Genomic DNA, 20,828 nt, shown 5'->3' with positions numbered 1-20,828 from the left:
CGGGCCCTCTCCCACACTGAGCCTAGCCCGGTGGGTAAGTGGATTGCATTCCCGAGCTTAGGGTAGAGAGCAGGTGGCACAACATGGAGCGGGCGCCAGCGTTCCTGAGCGCGGCCGAGGTGCAGGAGCACCTCCGCAGCTCCAGCCTCCTCATCCCGCCTCTGGAAGCGGCACTGGCCAACTTCTCCAGCGGCCCCGACGGAGGGGTGATGCAGCCGGTGCGCACCGTGGTGCCAGTGGCCAAACACAGGGGGTGAGTGCGCGCCCTGTTGCCAAGGGCCATTCGGGGGTGAAAGGGGGAGCGGAGGAGAGGGCGGTGAGTGAAGAAGGCAGGAGTCAAAGGCAGGAAAAACTGGAAAAGAGGAAGAGGAGGGAGCGCTAAAGAGAGGCTTGGGATAAAGAGAGAGCTGGCTTAATCACTGCTAATTAGCCACTTAATTGTGCACTACCTACTGTGCCAAGTAGGTGCTTTACAGGTGTCACCCCATTTAATTCAGCACATTTCTCCCAATAGGTGGGTACCGATTAGCCACCTGCAGGTGGAATCAGACCCAGAGAAGTTACTTGACGTCCCCAAGCTGACTGAGCTCACAGTGGCAGAACTGGAATGATTTTTGGATCCAGAGCCACACTCTGGAAGGCAAAGGCATAGGAATGGGCAGATGGGGACAGTGCCTGTGGGACAGTGATGATGGAATAGTGGAGTTAGAGAAGATTTAATAGGAGACCTCAGCACTGATGGGAAGGTTTGAAGCTGCTACCTCCCTCTCTTCCCTTTGTAGCTTCCTGGGGGTCATGCCAGCCTACAGCGCAGCAGAGGATGCTCTGACCACTAAGCTGGTCACCTTCTACGAGGGACACAGCACCACTTCCACAGTCCCCTCCCATCAGGCTACGGTGCTACTCTTTGAACCAAGCAATGGATCCCTGCTTGCGGTGAGCAACTCCCTATACTGGGGGTGGGTAGGGATGAGGAGGTCTGGGGGAGTGGAGCGACCGGGAGTTCGCATGCCCTCTATATCTGTGTATCCACGACTGTGAGGCTTATCTGTGACCATCTCCCAATTTTCCGTGTGTGGGACTGCCTGAAGGTGACCTCGGCATCAGAGCCCACAGCAGTGGCAGGAGTGCTGCAGTGTGGGAATAACACTATTATTTCCTTCTTGCGTGTCTTCTTGTCATAGATTCACATGCCCGTGATAACAGAGATTGGCCCAACTTGACACAGGAGGAAACCAGTGCTTAATGGGCACCTGTCGACATGGAAAAAAAGGGCCATTCTATAGTTTGTGGGAGTCTTTCCTAAGGTGTATCCAGTGGCCTGTAGCTGGAGCTTGCATCCGCTGTTATTGTTGTTGTTAAGGTGACAGAGACTGTTCCACACTTCAAATGTGCTAACCCTCTTGAAATTTAAAATCACATTATAAGATAAGTAATATGCACCATTATCCACATTTCACAGATGTGGAAACTGAGGTACAGGGCAATAATGCCAACTATCCAGATATTTGTACCTAATAAGGATGAAGGTAACTGTAAGAAGTTCATGTATAATGCATATTATTTCGTTTAAATGTGCATGTACATCAAAAAATGCACCAAAATGTTATCTTTTAATTTCATTTCCTACCAGCTTCATAACATCGCTGAGCTTCATGCATGCTCAGGCTGTGTCCAAGGCTGTAACCTCTAGTGCCTTTTAAATTGTCACTTATTGAGCCCTTATCAGCCAGGGCGGAAATATAATTGATCATGACAAATTCATCCGTGGAAATTTTTGTTGTTTCCCCTTCCCAGTTTCTGATGAGGTCTCTGAGACCGATTCTCGGAGCCACTTTACTTGAGCTGATTACTGAAAGACCCAAGAATCACTCCTACGCCGTCTACTGTGGAATTCATGCTGATAAATCTTATGATCTATGTTCTGCAAACTGGCTGTTAGACCCTACTTATTATTCTCCTTGAATTTCTGGCTCTGTAAGGAATCTATCTGGCACTCCTCTGAACAGAGAATCTAGCCCTTCCCAATCTGTACTCATCCAATTTAGGTGCCATCCTAACTACCTACCAACAGTGGTTCCCCCAGGACAGTAGGACCTGGACCTTTGAAACTCAACCATAGGACTTTAGATCTTTGCTCAGTCTGCTCAGTAGCTATGTGTTATAGTTCCTCACCTGTAAAGTGAGAATAATGTCTGCCTTCTAAGGTCAGCAAGGGTGGGTAACTTATTATCAGACTACAGTGCAAAGGATGGTTATTAATATTAGCCATGCATAATACTTAGATTTTACTGTAACAGAATCACCTAGGAAGCTTATAAAAATAAGCTTCCCCTAAAGATGCAAATTTAGTTGTTCTAAGGGTGTTGTCTTAGTGTCTATTTCTTCACAAGCTCCCCACATGGGTACAGTTGAGAACCACGAATGTGATCTTTCATGACCCTTCTCCAAATGTCAGTGGCAGTTATATTCCACAACATCCTTATTTGGGTATTTTGAGATTCCTAGAGCTCAATTATTGGCCAGTTTGAGGGCGTCCCATAAGCTGGATGCATCCATGTGGACCTGTGTGTTTGATACTCACACCAAGCCTCTTAATTATTAGGAATATTTTGTTTCTACAGATAAGGAAATCAGTTCTGAGAGACGAAAATGTTCAAAATTATGTCTCAGGAATGGAGGAAATTGCTATGAATCTGACTCCATGGTCAAGTCTTTTTTGTAGGATTCTGTAAAAAGTTTCCAGAGCTGCTTTTCCAGAACCACCTCATCAGTTTATGTGGTGGACAGGGATGCCCTTGCTGACTGCCTCTCCTTCTCTCCAAGGTCATGGATGGAAATGTCATAACTGCGAAGAGAACAGCTGCTGTGTCTGCCATTGCCACCAAGGTAAGAGGAGCGGTTTGCTGTGCTGTCAAGATGAGCTGGTGAGTCGGGTTGGGGCATCTCAGTCTCGAGAGAATAAGGGAGAAGTGAGGACCGTGTTCTGGTTTTCCTGTGGACATAGCTGGGACTGCACATGCCAAGTATAAGATGTCAGGTGGACACAATGGCCAGTGGAATTATTAGCTGTCATTTGCTATACAGGACCAGATTTAAAGCACGTTGCCTCTATCATTCCTTATCTTCCAATCAAAATTAGTATCTCCATCTGCTGAGCTTAGAGATTGTGGCTCGGAGAGATGGTGTGACGTTTCCAGGGTTGTACAGCTTATGCATGATGGAATCTAAAATAATTTAAATCGTGACCTGTCTGATTCCTGGGACTGTGTTTCTACCTTTGTATTAAACAACTCCTGATTGCTCCATGGGTCAGAACCAGTACTGCACAAGAGACACCGGGTGGACAGACACTTCTGAGGCAGATTGACTTGCTTACCCAGCGTGTGCTGACAGTGTTACTGTGTCAGGTGCTCTTCTAACTACTAAGGCTACAGCAGTGAGCAAGACAGTGACACACACAAGGAAGGTGGACAAAAGACATGTTTAAAGAGTGAAACTGTATGTCACATAATGCAATGTAATTAATTTAAAAAAAGAGTGAAACCATGACTTTCTTTAAAAAAAAACTTTTAAGCTCAAGAGTGTTAATAATCATAACCAAGCTGTTAATATATTTAATAATTATGTAATTATTAAGAAGTAATAGTGTGGGCCTGGTGCAATAGCCTAGTGGCTAAAGTCCTCATCTTACATGCATCAGGATCCCATATGGGTGCCAGTTCTAATCCTGGCAGTCCCACTTCCCATCCATCTCCCCGTTTGTGGCCTGGGAAAGCAAGACCTTGGGACCCTGTACCTGTGTGGGAGAAACTCCGGGCTCCTAGCTTTGGATTGGCTCAGCTCCAGCCATTGTGGCCACTCCAACTGTTGCAGCCACTTGGGGGAGTGAATTAGCATATGGAAGATCTTCCTGTCTGTCTCCTCCTCCTCTCTATATATCTGCCATTCCAATTAGAGTAAATAAATCTTAAAAGAAGAAGAAGTAACAATTTTTAGATTTTGCTATAAGTAAAATGCACAAAACCACATTGGATGCTAGAAAGATGATTATAAAGCAGCATGGAGAGGTATTGGGAGCGGGGGTGGGATGCATTTAACATTACCCAGGCAAGGTCTTGCTAAGAAAGCGAACCCTGCAAACACATAGAGGCCATGCCAGGCAAGGGGAACAGCCAGTGCTGGGAGTGATGATGCTTCTAAGCAGTGCTGAAACACTCTACCAGAAAGGTGATATTTTTAGGGTCTGAGGAAGAGAAGGATTAGAAAATGTTGTGTGTGAAAATGACTAGAATCTGGAATCCTTCATGTTGAAGGAATATAAGCTCTTAGGCTGCTGCTTTTCCTGAGCATAAAATTGTAGTGTGTCATGGAGTGGTTGGAGGGGAGGGTTGAGACGGCACAGACCAGGTGTTCAGATGGAATGTCAAGGTTTGCTAGATACACGAGGGTAGGAATAACCCAATAATTGTAGATATGGGAGTAGACTACCATACCCAGCTAAGTGAGCTGGTTTTTAATCTATGGAAACTGAATTAGAAGATAAAAATAAACAAAAGACTCTTTGAGAAGTGTTACTGGTGACTTATGATCAAATGATTCTTACATTGCCTTACATTGCAGAGAGTGTTAATTTCTTTCAAAATAATTCTCATTGTCTGGATTTGGAGTTTTGTGAATAAAGCAGAACAGGTGTTATTATTGGCCTCATCTTGTGCAGACTACAGTTCCCTGAAATCAGCTAAGCAGGTACCTGAAATTGCTGACAGCTGGATCTAGGAAACTAGTTTTTTTTTTTTTTTTTAAATGTCCATAGTCAATTCTGATGACAAACTAGGTTTGGGAATGCACTCTGGTGGACCCAGCCCTCAGGGTTACTGAGTAGGCCTTGTTGAATTAAGAAACACCTGCACTCCCAGATAAATTTAGAAACAAAATTTAAATTTAGGCTGAAAAGTTTAGGCTGAAACTTCCCAGCTTTATTCTTAAGGGCTCTTGTGGGCTATCTCATTAAGAAAGAATCTATGTCTTTATTTTTTGGTCTTGCTGAAAATTTTCTTGTTTACCGGGTCTCTTTCATTTAAGGCTTTGGGGTAAAAAGTATAGGACACTCTGGTGTCTGATGGGCACAGTAACTTCTGTGTGTTTGGGTTGTACATAACTTTAGTTAAGCGCTTTGGCGTGCTTTACTAAGGTGACAGAATTTATCAGAATTTATCCCTGACATGCAATTATTCAATAAATATTGAGCGTCTCCCAGGTGCCAGGCTCTGTGCCCAGCAAGGGACAAAAGACTGAACAAATTCAAATATAGCTTCTGCCATCATGGTACCCAGGATGCATCTTGGGACAAAGAATATTAATCCAATGATTACATTGAACTACTACCCTGAGAAGTGCTGTGGGAGCATCAGATGGGTGGATCTATAAAATTCAGGAAGATTTTTGAGCTCACATTTGAAGAGTAATAATTCCTCAAGAGAAGTAGAGAGGAAAGTATTCCAGAAGAGGGAAGAATCTGCAAAGACAGGGGCGTAGACATTGGCAGAGGCATCTGGGGTCTCAAAGACAGAAAATGCTCAAGGAATGTGACCTGAGGAGGATGGAGAGATGGAGAGATCCTGTAAGCCTTGGTAAACGCAAAAGAAAATGTATTTAATTTGTTTAAATAAGAAACCCTGGTGTATTCACATACAAGTTCTTATTTAACTGCAAACTAATGAGGGGGAAATGAAATGCCACTAATTCTGATGTGATTTAATAAGTCTTTTCTTAAACTATTTAAGGAAAAAAAAAAGATGTCAATGGTAACATTATTGCCAAAGCAACCAATTTTCAAGTAAGGTAACCAAGGAGAGTTTCAGATTTACTTTCCAAAGTTTAAGATCACTTTTACAGAATCCTGTGACAATTTCTGAAGAACAAATACATTTCCAGGAATAGATTCATATTAACTGAGAACAGAAAAAAAAAATGGTAGCAGTTAAGGAAATATTATTCTCTTTTATCAAGAGCATAAAATGGTGGATCTTTTGGATATTTTCATTTTGAATATCATATTCTTTGAACTGTATTTTATGGTGCAGAATAGCACTGCTCTTTCTGTGGTTGGAGTGATTTGAATCTGCAAATATTGCTGAAACTCTCTTTTGTTACTAATTAATCATACAGAAAACTTCCCACTTTTAAAGTTACATGGCAGAATATCAATGAATAGCATCATGAGGAAGCGTAGACACAAAGAGCTCAAATATTATGAAATAGACAAAAAGCAACAAAATGTTCTGTGGAAGGCAATCTTCTTTCCTCTTTAGCAGTAGTTCTAAACTGAAGAAGATTTTACTACCTGCCCCTGAAATGCTCAACCATGTTTGGAGACAATCTTGGTGGCCACAACTAGAAGAGAGGGAGGAACAACAGGTATCTCTAAGCAACAGAGCCCAGAGATGCCAGCCAGCCCCTCTGCCTCTCAGGGCGGCACATTCCCTAACAAGGAAGGAGCCAACCCATAGTTCAGTGGTGCCGAGGTTAGGAAGCCCAGTTTTGTATTTGTAGGTCATAATGTGTATGTATAATTCTGTACAAAAGACTATGTATGATAAATACGTAATAGGTATGTATAATCCTATGCAACTAGATTGCCTCTGTCTTTGTTGGGGCTTACAGCTTAGGACAAGAAAATAAATCTGTAAACAAATGAATACATGGGAAGTCAGAGTTGACGCCTGATGTAACTTGCTGACTGCTGACCTCAAATATAGACACACATCTACTCTTGGGGGGTACCTTAGTTGTCCGCTCTACAGGAACAGAGAAGTTATGCAATGATCCACAAAGAGTGTATCAATTCTTTTGGTTTTTGCACCAAAATAAGTTGATTTTAAGAATATATATATATATAAATTATTATTATTATTTGTATATTCAAAAGGCAGAGTGATAGCAAAGGAGAGCCCACAAGCTCTTTGAGAGAGGTGAAAATAGGACATATGTCACCTGAAATTCAAACTCTAATTTTCACTTTGTCTGTTAGTGTCTCCTTTGACTGTGTCCACCTCTTTTTCTCTCAAATAGTTCTTGAAGCCCCCTAGCAGTGAAGTGCTGTGCATCCTCGGGGCTGGAGTCCAGGCCTACAGCCATTATGAGATCTTCATGGAGCAGTTCTCCTTTAAGGAGGTAAGGCCTGGGGCAGGGAGAAGAGGGAAAAGAACAGCAATGAACTCTGTACTGCTTTACTGGACCATTGGTTATTCAGAAAATTAGGTGGAGAGTCTGAGTATGATCTTTCTTGGGAAGACTTCCCCCTAAGCCCAGGTGGAGGTAGAGAGCCAAAGAACAGTCAGATCACCTCTTTTCAGGTTCCCAGTCCACGGGGCATGTGCCAAGGGCTTCCTCCAGGTCTCCCACATGGGTGCAGGGTCCCAAGGCTATGCGCCATCCTCCACTACTTTCCCAGGCCACAAGCAGGGAGCTGAATGGGAAGTGGAACAGCCAGGACAGGAACTGGGGCTTCACTTGATGGTGGAAGATTAACTAGCTGAGCCATCACATCACCCTGAGAGCGTCTTCAGTCTCTATTTTCAGTTGACGGTTCTCCACCTTGGACTCATCCCTTGAAACCTGTTGATTTGTAGGTCCACAGCTCTTGATAAACTTGGTGACACATATCAGCCCCTAGCATCTTCCAGAATTGTAATTATAGCCACCATTCTTGGCCTTTTCACTGGGTTTATCATTGACCTACTCTTTACAAACCTATACAGTTGTTAGAAATCAAGTTATTTTATGTGGGGCTCTGCCAAAAAAATCATCGTTTTTATGAATCTCGTACCTGCTACATCATGTCACAAGGACTTCATAAGTATGAATCTGATATTCATCTTGCCCGGTTGTCATTTCCATTTTTACTGACATGATAAGCAATCAGAGGCAGCTGCAGAAAGTTTAAGAAAAATTGGTACAGTTAAAAACAACAATCACAATGCATAGACTTCAAGATCTTTTGCACCCCCAATTTTTTATTCTATTTTTCAATAAACATTTAATTAATTTATTTATTTTTATTGGAAAGTCAGATATACAGAGAGAAGAAAAGACAGAAAGATCTGTACACTGGTTTACTCCCCAAGTGGCTGCAACAGCCAGAACTGAACTAATCTGAAGCCAGGAGTCAAGAGCTTCTTCTGGGTCTCCCACATGGGTACAGGGTCCCAAGGCTTTGGGCTATCCTCCACTGCTTTTCTAGGCCACAAGAAAGGAACTGAATGGGAAGTAGAGCAGCTAGGACACTAAGAGGCGCCCTGTGGGGTCCTGGTGGATGCAAGGTGAGGACTTTAGCCTCTAGGCTACTGCACTGGGCCCCTTCCATGCACTTTTTGAAGTGTCCTCACTTAATTTCGGGAACAGTAAGTGACAAAAGCAAAGATTGATTCCCTGCATGCCTGGCCCCAGTCCTCAAACTGAAAAGTAACTGTCGAGCTCTTGAAACTGTGTGTCCAGGGCTAGAACTGAAGAACTTCTACTCTTCTTTTTCATAGAAAGAGAAAGTGGTAGGAAGATCTCAGTTGGAGTCTATTCAAACGCCTGGTGTCTATGCAGATTAACACAGTATCTTTGATCCATTCTTCCTAGGAAATGATTTCGAGAACCACTAACCCCCATCCCAGAGTGATTCAACTTTCCCTTAGCATACCAGGTCTCAGTGGAACCAGAGAACCCAAACTAAGGCACTGATGTCCCTCTTGTTGTTCCCCAATGAAGGTGAGGATATGGAACCGCACTAAAGAAAATGCAGAGAAGTTTGTAGACACAGTGCAAGGGGAGGTACGGCTCTGCTCCTCGGTCCAGGAGGCTGTGACAGGTGCTGATGTGATCATCACTGTCACCATGGCAACAGAGCCCATTTTGTTTGGCAAATGGGTGAAGCCAGGAGCCCACATCAATGGTAAGTGCAGTGACTCTCCATGAGCCGTAGGTGAGTGGTGACCAGCTCCCTCCCCAGATGGCACTCAGGAGCTCAGCTGCAAAGGCTGGTTCACTCACTATGCAGCATAACCAAGACTTTTAAGGATCTTGAAAGAAGATTAGCCCTGAGGGGGGAAAAAATATTTGCTTCAAAAATCTAAAACGAAATTAGACATGAAACTAGCAAAAAAAAAAAAGTATCCTATAAAAGGTAACACTATGGCAAATAATTAAGCATAGTTCAGTTAACACATGAAACATTCTATTTTTATGAAGTACTGTTGTGATGTTTTAGTCCATGTAGATATATGTTGCATAATGTTCAAATAATGGTAAGCATATCTCTCCAAACATTTGCCATTTTTTAGTAATTTAGGGGGGAAGAATTTCCACTGTTCTATGGCATTGAAGGGTGACTATAAAAAATAATAATGCATTGTATGTTTCAGAAAAGCTAGGAGAAAGGATTTTGAATGTTTTCACACCTCAGATAATAAATGTAATGAAGTTAAAACACAAAGGTCAAATTAATCACTTGAATTTTCTCAAAGTTTTTATTTACATTCATTCTATTTGAAAGAGATGGGTGAAAAGAGATGTTCCATCCACTGATTCACTCCCCCAGATGCTAACAACAGCCGAGAGCCTGGAGCCACATCTAGCTCTTCCTCTTGAGTACAATGACCCAAGTCTTTAGGCATCCTCATTTGCTGCCTCCCTTTGTGTACATTAACATCAAGCTGGATTGGATGCAGGGGACCTGGGACAGTGATAAGAGATTCAAGCATCTGACCAGCAGGTGTACCATTATATTAAACAACCCTCTCCTCTAATCATTTTTTTGGGGGGATCAGGACTATAAAACTTTCCAATGGGCTGGCATTGTGGTGTAGCCAGTGAAGCCACCACCTCTAGCACAGACATCCCATTATAGTTCATATCCTGGGACTCCACTTCCAATCCAGCCCCCTGCTAATGACCTGGGAAAGCAGTGAATGATTGCCCAGATGTTTGGCCCCTGCCATCCACATGGGAGTGCCAAATGAAGTTTCTGGCTCCTGGCTTTGGCCTGCCCCATCCCTGGCCATTGTAGTGCCATCTGAGGAATGAACAACAGATGGAAGATGGATTTCTCTTGTTCTCTCCCTCTCTCACTATAACCCTGTCTTAAAAAAAAAACAAAAACACAAAACAAAAACTCACTTAAAAAAATACAGCACTAAAGACATTTCATGTGACATGTGGATGCTTTTTAAGATGTATGATGGGTTGGAAATCAGAGACAAGATTCTAAACATTGGAGTACCTTGTACCTCTGAAGCTCTAGGAGTTATAGCAATAGATATTGTTTATCAAATACTATTGAACTACTGGGTACAGCATCTTGTATATATTGTCTTGTAATCTTTACAACAAGCTTATAAGGTGAAAACTATACCCATTTCACAGGTGAGTAAACAAAGGCAGGCAGAGATTAAGTAATTTACCCCAAGTCACAAGTTCTTAGAGGCAGCAGTGGAGTTTAAAGTGAAGCACTCAACTCTCAGATGCCATGTTCTCCAATAATCCTTGATATTATCTTCCAATTCTGGAGAGCAGAACAGGCAAAGATAAAGGATTTAAAGTCAGTATCAGAGGGCAGGCGTTGAGACACAACACTTAACATCCACTTGGGACACCCACATCCAATACTGGAGAGCTTGAATTTGAGTCCCCACTGAACTCCCAATCCATCTTCCTGTTAATATGCACCCTAGGAGGCAGTAGGTAATTACTGAAGTCCTTGGGTTCCTGCTACCCATGTGGCAGATTCTGGTTTCCTGGTTTCAGTCTGGCCCAGGGTAAATAAATAAAACTTAGATATTTATGTGCCATATTTTGGTTACAGGTACATGATGTGAACTCAGAAGTTAACTCTACATACATGGACAGATGAGTAGGCAAGAGCCCAATAAAATAACACTCATGTACTAACATCTGCTGAATCACTACCATGTACCAGGCACAGGTCCAGAAGCTGAGATGCCGCAATAAACTGTGTACTCAAGGTCACTGATTTCCAGGCGATTACATCCTAGCAGAGGAAGATAAACAACAAATAAACACACACTAGATGGATATTTCTGACTAAAGATGAGACTTTAGAAGAAGTAAGGCACTATGTAAGACAGTCTGATAGTAGAAGGCAGAGTTATAAGGAAAGAGAAAGATCTGTCTCACTTCCCAAAGGGTTACAAGGGGCGAAGCTGGACCACTCTGACATCAGTTTCTTCTGGGTCTCCCACATGGTTGCAGGATCCCAAAGCCTTGAGTCCACCTTCATTGCCTTCCCAGGCCATTAGCAGGGAGCTTGATTGTAAGTGGAACAGCTGGGACTGAAACCAGCACTCATATGGGATGCTGGCCCCACAGGTAGAAGCCTATCTTACTACACCACAGCACTGATTCCTTTTTATGGGCTTTAAACTGCTTGCTGTTCTCTCCCAGCTTCTGTGATTTAGGAATGAGGAGTGAGAGATCCAGGTCCTAGCTTAGGCTCCTGGGGATGAAATCAGGTGCTGTACAGGCTGCAGTCTCATTTAGTGCTCCAGGTCCAGCTTCACCCACTGTGGAAGAATGAGCTGCTTACATCATAGGATGGAGGCCCTGTTTCCCAGGAGCTTCCCTCGGCTCCTGGGAACCTCCCACATTCTTCATCTTGTGGACACTTCTCCCTCTAAGCCTCCCTTAGGCCATGCCCGTCTCATAGTTTGAATCTCTCTCTGGGAAGAACTGGCTTGATTTTGAGGCAAGGCTTTCTACGACAGCTCCCTGGCCTAGGAACAAAACTGGTTTATATGTCCCCAGAGGGATCAGAAAAAGCCTAAAGTCGAGTGTTGCAAGAAGACAAGAGGACAACACCGACTGCAGAGTTTACTTAGTTTGCAGATCAAACTGAGAGGCAGGTGCAATTCCACTGTTCTCCTGCCTTTGCCCTCACAGTACACATCAACCAGTCCTCCAACCCCCCACTCCATCTCACTGCTAGTGAAGCAAGGCCGGAGCCCAGGCTGAGTCAGACCCTGCCGTTGCTGCCTGGTCTCCCTCCAGCTGCCTGAGTGGCCTCACCCAATCCTTTGAGTGGTGACTGTATGAGGGAAACAATGCAGTGCAGAGGGTTGGACTGAGAAACTGAGGTTTCCCCCCACCCCAATGGCTAATGATTATTTACAAGCTTCATTAGTTAAGGCTTTTGTTCACTAGAACTCCCCACACAAAATTTACCTTGAAGCTGGATGTTTTTACATCACTGTTTGAAAATCAGAAAGAGAACAGAAGAGGGACTAAATCGACAAAATTGGAATGTCGTGCAGGAAGGCATGCCAGTGCTGCTTAATATCTATCCAAGGCTTTATAGCTGTTTTCAAAGACTCACTCCCCGGATCTAGCCAGCATGTGTTCGGTTTGGACCATGGAGTGTGGTAGAAATCCAGAAGTAACACATGCCAGTATATTTCCTACTGTTTCTTCTTCTTCTTTTTAATACAAAAGAAACATTGGGATATCCATTCATAGCGGACATGCACTCACACATGGCAACAATTAGCTGGGACTGAACAATGGCGGTCCCCTTGTAAAGGTCCGCTTTCTTCTGTGCACCTCCTCACTCCTAACAATGCTCCAGCCAGTGGCTCTGGCCAACTTGGCTTCTCTTCCTTGCTTGCCTGGCTCTGCAGGCATTCTGTTGCAGCCGTCCCAGTGCCAGGAGGCCTGACACGCCGCATTCATCGCTCTGCTCCCGGGCTCCTCGGATTAGAGCGAGGTCAGGAAGGAGCCAGGTTTCTTCATACTGGGGTTTTACTGGCAACTTTGACGCCAGGCTCTTTAATCAGGAGTTGAGAGAAAAGTGGTCCGGAGGTGAGGAATGGGAATGACTGAAGAGAGAGCAAGCAGACAGAAGATGAGGAAGGTGGGGTGTGGATAAAGCCCCGATTCTCTCTAGAAGTTTTGCTAAGGAAGTTGTTGCCCTGGGAAAGACGTGAAAGCCAGAGTGCTCTCACTGATGTGATGCAAAAAAGTGTGAGGAAATGGAATTAAATGGGTTTTTTTTTTTTGGTACGCAGATTTTTTTAAATCCCTGCACTTCTTTTTCCATAATAAGGCATTTTCCATGGCTTTTTTGGAGATGATTTATATGATTGAGTTCAATTTTCTTTTAATCAAAATACATTTACCTTTTAAAAAAATTGTTCTTTATCTGCAAACAAATTTATTTTTAGAGATCCTCAGTAATGGGTTATCACAATTTCTTTTTTCTTTGTGTTTGTGTGTGTGTCCGCACACATGCATGCACACACAGAGGATGGCTTAGCTCCTTGGGCATCTCCATTTCTTTCTTTTTTTTTTTAAGATTTACTTATTTTTATCAGAAAGGCAGATTTATATAGATAAAAGGGGATACAAAGATCCTGTGTCTGCTGGTTCACTCCCCAAATGGCTACATCAGCTGGAGCTACACTGATCCATAGCCAGGAAACTCTTTCAGGTCTCCCACACAGGTGCAGGGTCCCAAGGCTTTGGGCCATCCTCCACTGCCTTCCTAGGCCATAAGCAGGGAGCTGTTTGGGAAGTGAGGCAGCCAGGACACAAACTGGCACCCACATGGATCCTGGCACATGCAAGGCAAGGATTTAGCCACCAGTGCTGTCGAACTGGGCCTTGTTACAGCAGTTTCAAAGGAAAGAACTTCATTCTTCATCTTAGTTATTTTCCAATACACAGAAATTTTTATCTTTTAATTCCACTTTCCATGAACATTTTGAAGTGCTCTGATAACCTTGATGAGAATCTTCACTTCTGTGTTTCAATTTACACCTGATAAATGGAACTCAAACATTGAAGCATACTTGTGAGAACTATAAATAGTTCAAGCTAAACATCCCTCAGAGAGAAAGCACCCAATAAATGAATGCCAAGTCAGCTCAGATCTTTTAGGAATGAGAGAGGGCACAGAATGGATGAGACAATAAATAGCAAGTCTAATTCTTAATAAATATTCAGTCTTATTGATTAGAAGGGGCTTGGCCTGGGGACAGATGAGGAGTGCTTCAAATCTGGATCTCCCCATTGGTTCTCCCTCCTGTCCCCAAGGAGCCCTTCAGTTTCCCCTTCAGTGCTCAGAGTCTGTTTCGCTGTCCCATAGCCATCGGCGCCAGCAGGCCTGACTGGAGAGAACTGGACGATGAGCTCATGAAGCAGGCAGTGCTGTATGTGGATTCCCAGGAGGCTGCCCTGAAGGAGTCCGGCGATGTCCTCTTGTCTGGGGTGAGCTCCCTCTCACTTGTTGGGGTGTCATGAACTTCCCCTTTGCTTGGCCTGCCCCAGGCCTTGGTCACCAGACTGCTACATGAGGAAGAAACTATCTTACAACCCATTCCAGAAGAATGGCCATTATGGTCATAGCATGTGCCTTCCTGTCCTCTCAGCTTGGTGAGAGAAGCTTGGCAGATTTTTCTACTGGGCTAGTCACTAGGATAGTTGGATTTGGGCCAATCCAAAAACCTGCCCAGTATGGTTGGCACAGTAAGACTCTGGCCACCTCCTGGCTGCCTTTTTCTCTAATGAAATAAGCATATATGTGTTCAGATTAGAAACTGCATGTTCCTCATGGATGGACATAGAAGTGGCAAGGCAGCCTTTTAGGCACAGACTCGGGTCTCCTGGTTCATGCTATCACAAACACTGATGCTACTCAGAGAGGACTCTGGGGGCTAGTGGCGTGATATCATTCACTTCACAATTTATCCTTTTACGATTGCATTTGGGGACAACCTGTGCTGGCTGCAGAGGTGAATCCTGACTTTACCTTCATGCCTGGGTCAATGTGTGTTTGTCTTGCAGGCTGAGATCTTCGCTGAGCTAGGAGAAGTGGTGAAGGGAGTAAAACCAGCCCACTGTGAGAAGACCACGGTGTTCAAGTCATTGGGTAAGAACCATCGCTCCCAGGACCCAAAGCCAACTAGAGCGGAGGAAGGTTTGCCTTTGGGGGAAAAAGAGATGAGTCATCAGGCCCTGTAGTTAAATCATCCATCCTTCCTTCTGGTCAATTATTCACATATCTTAGCATAGCAATTAAGCCCTTGAACCCTGGAATTGTGCAGTCCTGGGTTGGAATCCCTTCTCTCTACCAGACTGCATGTGTGTCCCTGGACAATGACCTGACCTCTGTGAATGAACCAGTTTCCTAACCACCTGTTACCTTGAGTTGTTTGGACAACCAAGATACAAATGCAAAATTATGTGTCAGCAGATCAGGTTTGTATCAAAATGAAACTCAGAAATACTGTCCTTCAAAGGTAGAGGGCAAGAAATAAAGGTAATAAAAGCAGGGAACAGGAGTGGTGGCACTGGGTGAGTTAGCCCACCATCCAAGTCAGAACACTGGTTTAAGTTTGCCCAGTTGCACTTCTGATTCAGCTTCCTGTTAATGGACCATGGAGGCAGCAGACGATGGCTCAAGTACTTGGGGCCCTACTACCCATTTGGAAAACCTGGATGGAGCTTCTGGCTCCTGGTTTCTGTCTGGCCCAGCTCTAGTCATTGTAGCCATTTGAGAAGTGAACCAGTGAGAAGATACCAGTCTTTCTCCCCTACCTTTCAAGTAGATGAAATAAACAAACATGTGGCAAAGAGGTGAAAAGAAGTTTAAGGGAAATGTCAGAGATCCAGCCTGCATGAAATTCAGCAGGAAATACGATCTGAGACAACTTCATTCTCTTCTTCCCTACCTTCCCACTTGCTGCTTCAAGGGGGTTTCAGTAGGACATTCCGTTCCACCTGAGCTGAAGTGGTTAGAAGTCCAGCAAAGGGTGGGCTCCCAGTGGCCTGCCTGCCCCTTGACTCAGCTTTCTCATTTTCCTAGATTTAAGGAGACAGAAGCGCATGGAAACAGGTTGTAGTCATTGCTACACCTAAAAATGTTGAGGTACTCCTATATTTGTTGGCCAATAGCTGCTACCCTGAGCACCTGGCAAGTGCGTTCTCTCTCTCTCCCCAGACTCTCCACGCTTCACAGCTAAGAAAACTGAAAGATCTGACATGAACATTGATAGTGTTATGCCACTTCATTCCACCCCCAGCAATCATACCTTGCAGGCTGTTAAATATTTTAAGGTTGCTCATGCACTGGAACACAGAAATAAGCAAAGGCAGGGTGAACTTTGCCCAGGGTCTGGCTCGGAAGCATTACCCTGATCCAGTTCTGTCTGAATGTTTCAGAGTTCACACCAGATCAGATATCATCCAACCCATCTGGTCCATGAAATCCCCAGTTTCTAATTCTGTGGCTATTTCAGCAACGTGATATTATTTCAAAACTTCTATAATCTGTATTGTTGCTCAATTTAAATTTCTACAGGTGCCTTGTAAATAGGCCAGTGGAACACACATTGCTTCTGAAATCTGCCCTCCCCTTTTGAGCAGTTTTTCTTCTCATCTTTGGAAATTGGGACATCCTTTCATTTAGCAGATGCATGTGAAGCACCATTGGGTATCTACACTGGGTGCAAAGGTGAAGGTCCATCTCCCAACCTATAGTTCGAGTATCCCTTATCCCCAAAACCTTAAGGCCAAAAGTATTTCAGATTTTGGAATATTTGCACCAGGTTATCTCTAGTCTAAAATCTGAGATCTGAAATGCTCTGAAACCCAAAACTCCTGGCGTATATCAGCATTCAAAAAGTTTCAGACTTCAGAGCATTTTGTGTCCAGAATTTCCACAGGAGGGACACTTGTACTAAGACAAAAGGAAAGATGTTAAAGAAAGTAAATTTTGAACTGGGTCAGGAGGTCATGAAACTTTCAGTAGTTGAACAGTAAGTATTTTAGGCTTTATAGTCATATAATCTATATTACAATTACTCAGTTCTGCCCAAATAGTGCAGAAGTGGCTTCATGTTTGCCCTGCTCCAAGTATCCAGCTGGGTTCCAATAAAACTTCATTTTGGAAACTGATGTTTGAATTTCAGATAATTTCCATTCATTTTTAAAAATCACTTGAAAATGTAAACTCCATTTCTAGCTCAAAGGTCATGCAAAAATAGGTGTTGAGCTGGCTTTTGCCATCATGCTGTAGTTTGCCAACCCCTGGCCAAGTCTAAACCTTACTTCCTTTAGCAGCCTTGAAAGAAACACCATTTTCTGAATGGGTTTCTCTTGTTTCATAGCATAATCCCTTTGCTGACCTTCCAAGACTGACCTTTGCTGACCTTCCAAGACTGAGCTTACTCTTAAGTACCAATCCCCTATTATCCTATGGGCACTAACAACAAAAATAACATATCTGAAAACTTCCAGTCTTGGGACCTGGGTTGTTTCAGGGAGAAATTGTACTGATAAATTGTGCTGTCAACGGTATTTCTGTCCTTTCCAGGAATGGCAGTGGAAGACATGGTTGCAGCCAAACTAGTGTATGACTCCTGGTCATCTGCTAAGTAAAGCAAAGAACTCTGTGTCATGGCGCATGTACTGCAGCTCAAGGGATGTTGCCATTTGGTAATCTCATCATTTCTAGATCAAATGGGGGAGTCCAGGCCCCAGTGAATTCTAATGTTGTGCTTATGTCTAACCCTAAATACTGAAATCCTCCTCTTTGTTTGTGGCTGGAGAACAAAACTGAGTAACCATCCCTCCAGTTATAACATCTCTTTTCCTTGTTCTTCACTACCCTTGGTACTTCCCTGTAATAAAGTGTTTTTCTGATTCTGTAGTGCTTGCTCCACTAACTTCTGTTCTTTGTGGCTAGGGCTTGGCGTGATGGATATTTTAAACTTTTTTTTTTAATGGAGGTACAGCTTACATGCCATAAGATCACCATTTCAGAGAATAATTCAGTGGTTTTTAGTGCATGCACCGAATTACAACTACCATCATTCTCCAATTCTGGAACATTTTCATTACCCAAAAAGGAACCTGATGTTCATTAACAATCATTATCCATTAATCCCTTATCTCAATCCCTGGAAACCACTAAACTACTTCCTACAACTATAGATTTGTCTGTTCTGGACCTTTCTTATATATGGAATGATACATTATATAGGCTTCCTAAAATATAAAGGAACAAGCCTCTATATGGGTCAGGTCCTCTTGGGTCACAAGTGGTAGAGATCACAACCCAAACCACCGTAAGATGAATGAATAAATGAATGAGAGATTGAGTGAGGAGTGGAATATGTTGGCACTTGTAATCAACCAGTACCCAGGTACCAGGTTTCAGCTGTAGTTGTGTCCGGGGGTGTCAAGTGTCATCAGGACCCAGCATTATTCCTCCTTCCCCTGGGTTCTGGTTTCTTTAGCTTTGGATTCATTATCAAGCAGATTCTCCCCTGCTGAAGCAGGACACATGCCAGCAGTCCCTGAACTATATATCCTGCTTTCTTTAACACCTCACATAAATATGCTTTATCCACAGTTAGAAGACTCACTGAATCACCTAGGTCATGTACCCATTCCTGAGCCTGACACCACAGCTGAAAGGAATGGAATACTGCTTGCTCTTCTCAGACATGTGCCTGCCACTAAACCATTGTGTTGTCCAGGGGTGGGGATGGGGAGGATTTGATGTTATCCAGGCTTAGTTCACATGCCCATCCTTGAAGTGAGGAGTAGAATCAAGGAGTCTTTTACCCTCAAGAGGGAAGACAAAATCTACAAACGACCACTAGGAAATCTGTCTTGCAAACGCCAGCAGGACTTCCAGCCTCTACCTTCTCAATATACAGATGGGAAATCTGAGTTGCAAAGATGCTGTTTTCTGAATCATTGGTAGAATTACATTGTCTTGTCCTTCCAGGAGACCCTGTCCAAATTTGGCACCTACTTCACCCCAGACTGGCCACCAAATAAATCAGTAGCAAAATAAGACATGTTAGTTTGCTTTATTTTCCTATTCATACTCCTCCTGGCAGGGCCTGTCCATGTTCCAGTTGGCTTAGCCAAAAACATGAGTTTGTCTGGCAATCTAGACAGGGACCTTTGTGTTGAAATAAAGTACTCACCTGGGGTGAGCCTTTGCCCTAGCTCTTAAGTCTCTGATAAGAAGGCCCTTAGCCTACGTTGTAGTGCCTGGGTTTAACCAGATTCCAGCTTCTAATTCCAGCTTCCTGGCAGTGCAGACCTAGGGAGGTGGTGACGATGGATCAAGTGGTTATTGCCATCTACAGGACAGATCTGGATTGAGTTTCTAGCTCCTGGCTTCCACTCTGGCCATTTAGATTTGCTGGATAGGAACTCTGTTAAATAAAAAGCAAAAAAGAAGAGGAAAAAAAATACCACATGATCTAATTGTGCACACAACATGAGAGTTTCTGAAGATATGTGTAGAAAAGAGTGTATGATGAGGGAAATGTTCATTGATTAATTTCTTCCTTTGTTCTGTCCACAAATGCCCCTGTCCTAAAATTGTGTTAGTCTGCTAAGATACAACTGTAAAGAAGTAGGCTTCAACCACTTGAAGAACACACAGTCCAGATGGGAAGAGTGAATATGCTAATTACACTACATTTTCAGGAACAGGGTGTCTGCAGGAAATAGATGACACAGACAGCATGATTGAAGAGAACTTAATGAAGATTAGAAAATAGCACCCTGAGACTAGTAACAGTAGGAAGCTGCTGCCACTGCTAAGCTTGAAAGCACAGCACATGGATGATAGCAACTACAGAAGCTGTAGCAGTGGCTGCCAGACAGCAGCTGAGGGAAGGCAGGTATTTTCCCACAAGAAAGAATCCACAAGAGTAAGGGAGCTCAGTGATGTGACTGAGCCAACCATCTGAGGGACGGAGTGAGGGAGAGGTGTAAAATAGCAAGAGAGGAGATCTGGAGGGGCAAACAGAAGACAACCTGAATAGCTGGAAAGACTTCTCCATCCAAACTACTGGTATAAAGAAGGGGTGAGTCTTAATGATACTTAAAAGATGCTCTCTTGACAGAGAAGAGGAATAGCACCCACCAAAACCAAAGGCAAATGTGGAGAACATTCCAGTAAAATAACAATGGAAGACTAAATCAATTAACAACCCATTGCTAAAATGACAGGACCAAATTACATCTCATCCAAATTAACCCTTAATGTAAACGGCTTAAACTCATCAATCAAATGTCATAGAGTATTAGACTGGATTAAAAAAAAACAAAACCCATCTATTTATTGCCTAAATTTTCTTTTGGGCCCTTTTTGTTGCCACTTAATTTGAAAGATTTAAAATTGTAGAACATGTATAAACTTTTTTATAGCATTATATAAGCCTTTATAACATTATAAAAGCCTTTTTTATAACAATGCTGTCTGATGAAAGTGCTATCTCTTCAGTGTTATGAAGTTGGGACAACTTTTACTTATTAATTCTGTAAATTTGAAGAGGCCTAGAAGAACATAAAAGTGTCTGATGGGACCCACAGGGACCTCCTATAACAGTAAATATCTCCCCTCCAAGGGGTTAAGTTACATAGTCAGGCTTATTTCTCCCAAGTTAACTGATTATTCTCTCCTTGTTATGTAACTTGAAGTGGGAAATGGTACCTCATCAGAAAGATTCTGGGGATTATATGGAGGGGCCAGTCCTGACACCTACAATAATGAGATAAAACAGAAGCAGTGTAGACGATCCTGAATGCTTGCTATCGGCCCAGCTGCTTTTGTGCATGTTGCTCAAGACAAATACAACTTTGAGTTGATCCCAGACCAATTAACCAGAGTATCTGTAAATATAATTATCTCCCAATGCAACACATTTAGTCAATGAGTTACAAGCTTTCTGAATTCATCCATTTGGGGAAACCTGGGCCAATTATGCATCACATTTGAGCCCTTGGATCCTCCCTGA

At 43.3% G+C, this 20,828-nt stretch overlaps 1 protein-coding gene across 1 annotated transcript; it reads left to right on the top strand.

Annotated features, from left to right (window-relative positions):
* LOC121167963 (ketimine reductase mu-crystallin) lies at positions 1 to 17,454 on the top strand. Its single transcript, XM_040997690.1, has 8 exons — positions 1 to 253; positions 783 to 936; positions 2,827 to 2,889; positions 7,075 to 7,176; positions 8,761 to 8,944; positions 14,147 to 14,268; positions 14,845 to 14,929; positions 17,375 to 17,454. Exons 1-8 carry the CDS (start codon positions 84 to 86, stop codon positions 17,437 to 17,439), a joined length of 945 nt encoding a protein of 314 aa, XP_040853624.1. The 5' UTR covers positions 1 to 83; the 3' UTR covers positions 17,440 to 17,454.
* Positions 17,455 to 20,828: the final 3,374 nt, after the last annotated feature.

Source organism: Ochotona curzoniae, unplaced genomic scaffold (assembly GCF_017591425.1).
Source record: "Ochotona curzoniae isolate NIBS_2020 unplaced genomic scaffold, NIBS_Ocur_1.0 patch435, whole genome shotgun sequence".
Taxonomy (NCBI): domain Eukaryota; kingdom Metazoa; phylum Chordata; class Mammalia; order Lagomorpha; family Ochotonidae; genus Ochotona; species Ochotona curzoniae.
Note: the sequence above shows the minus strand (reverse complement) of the source record. Positions and strands in the feature narration are given on the sequence as shown.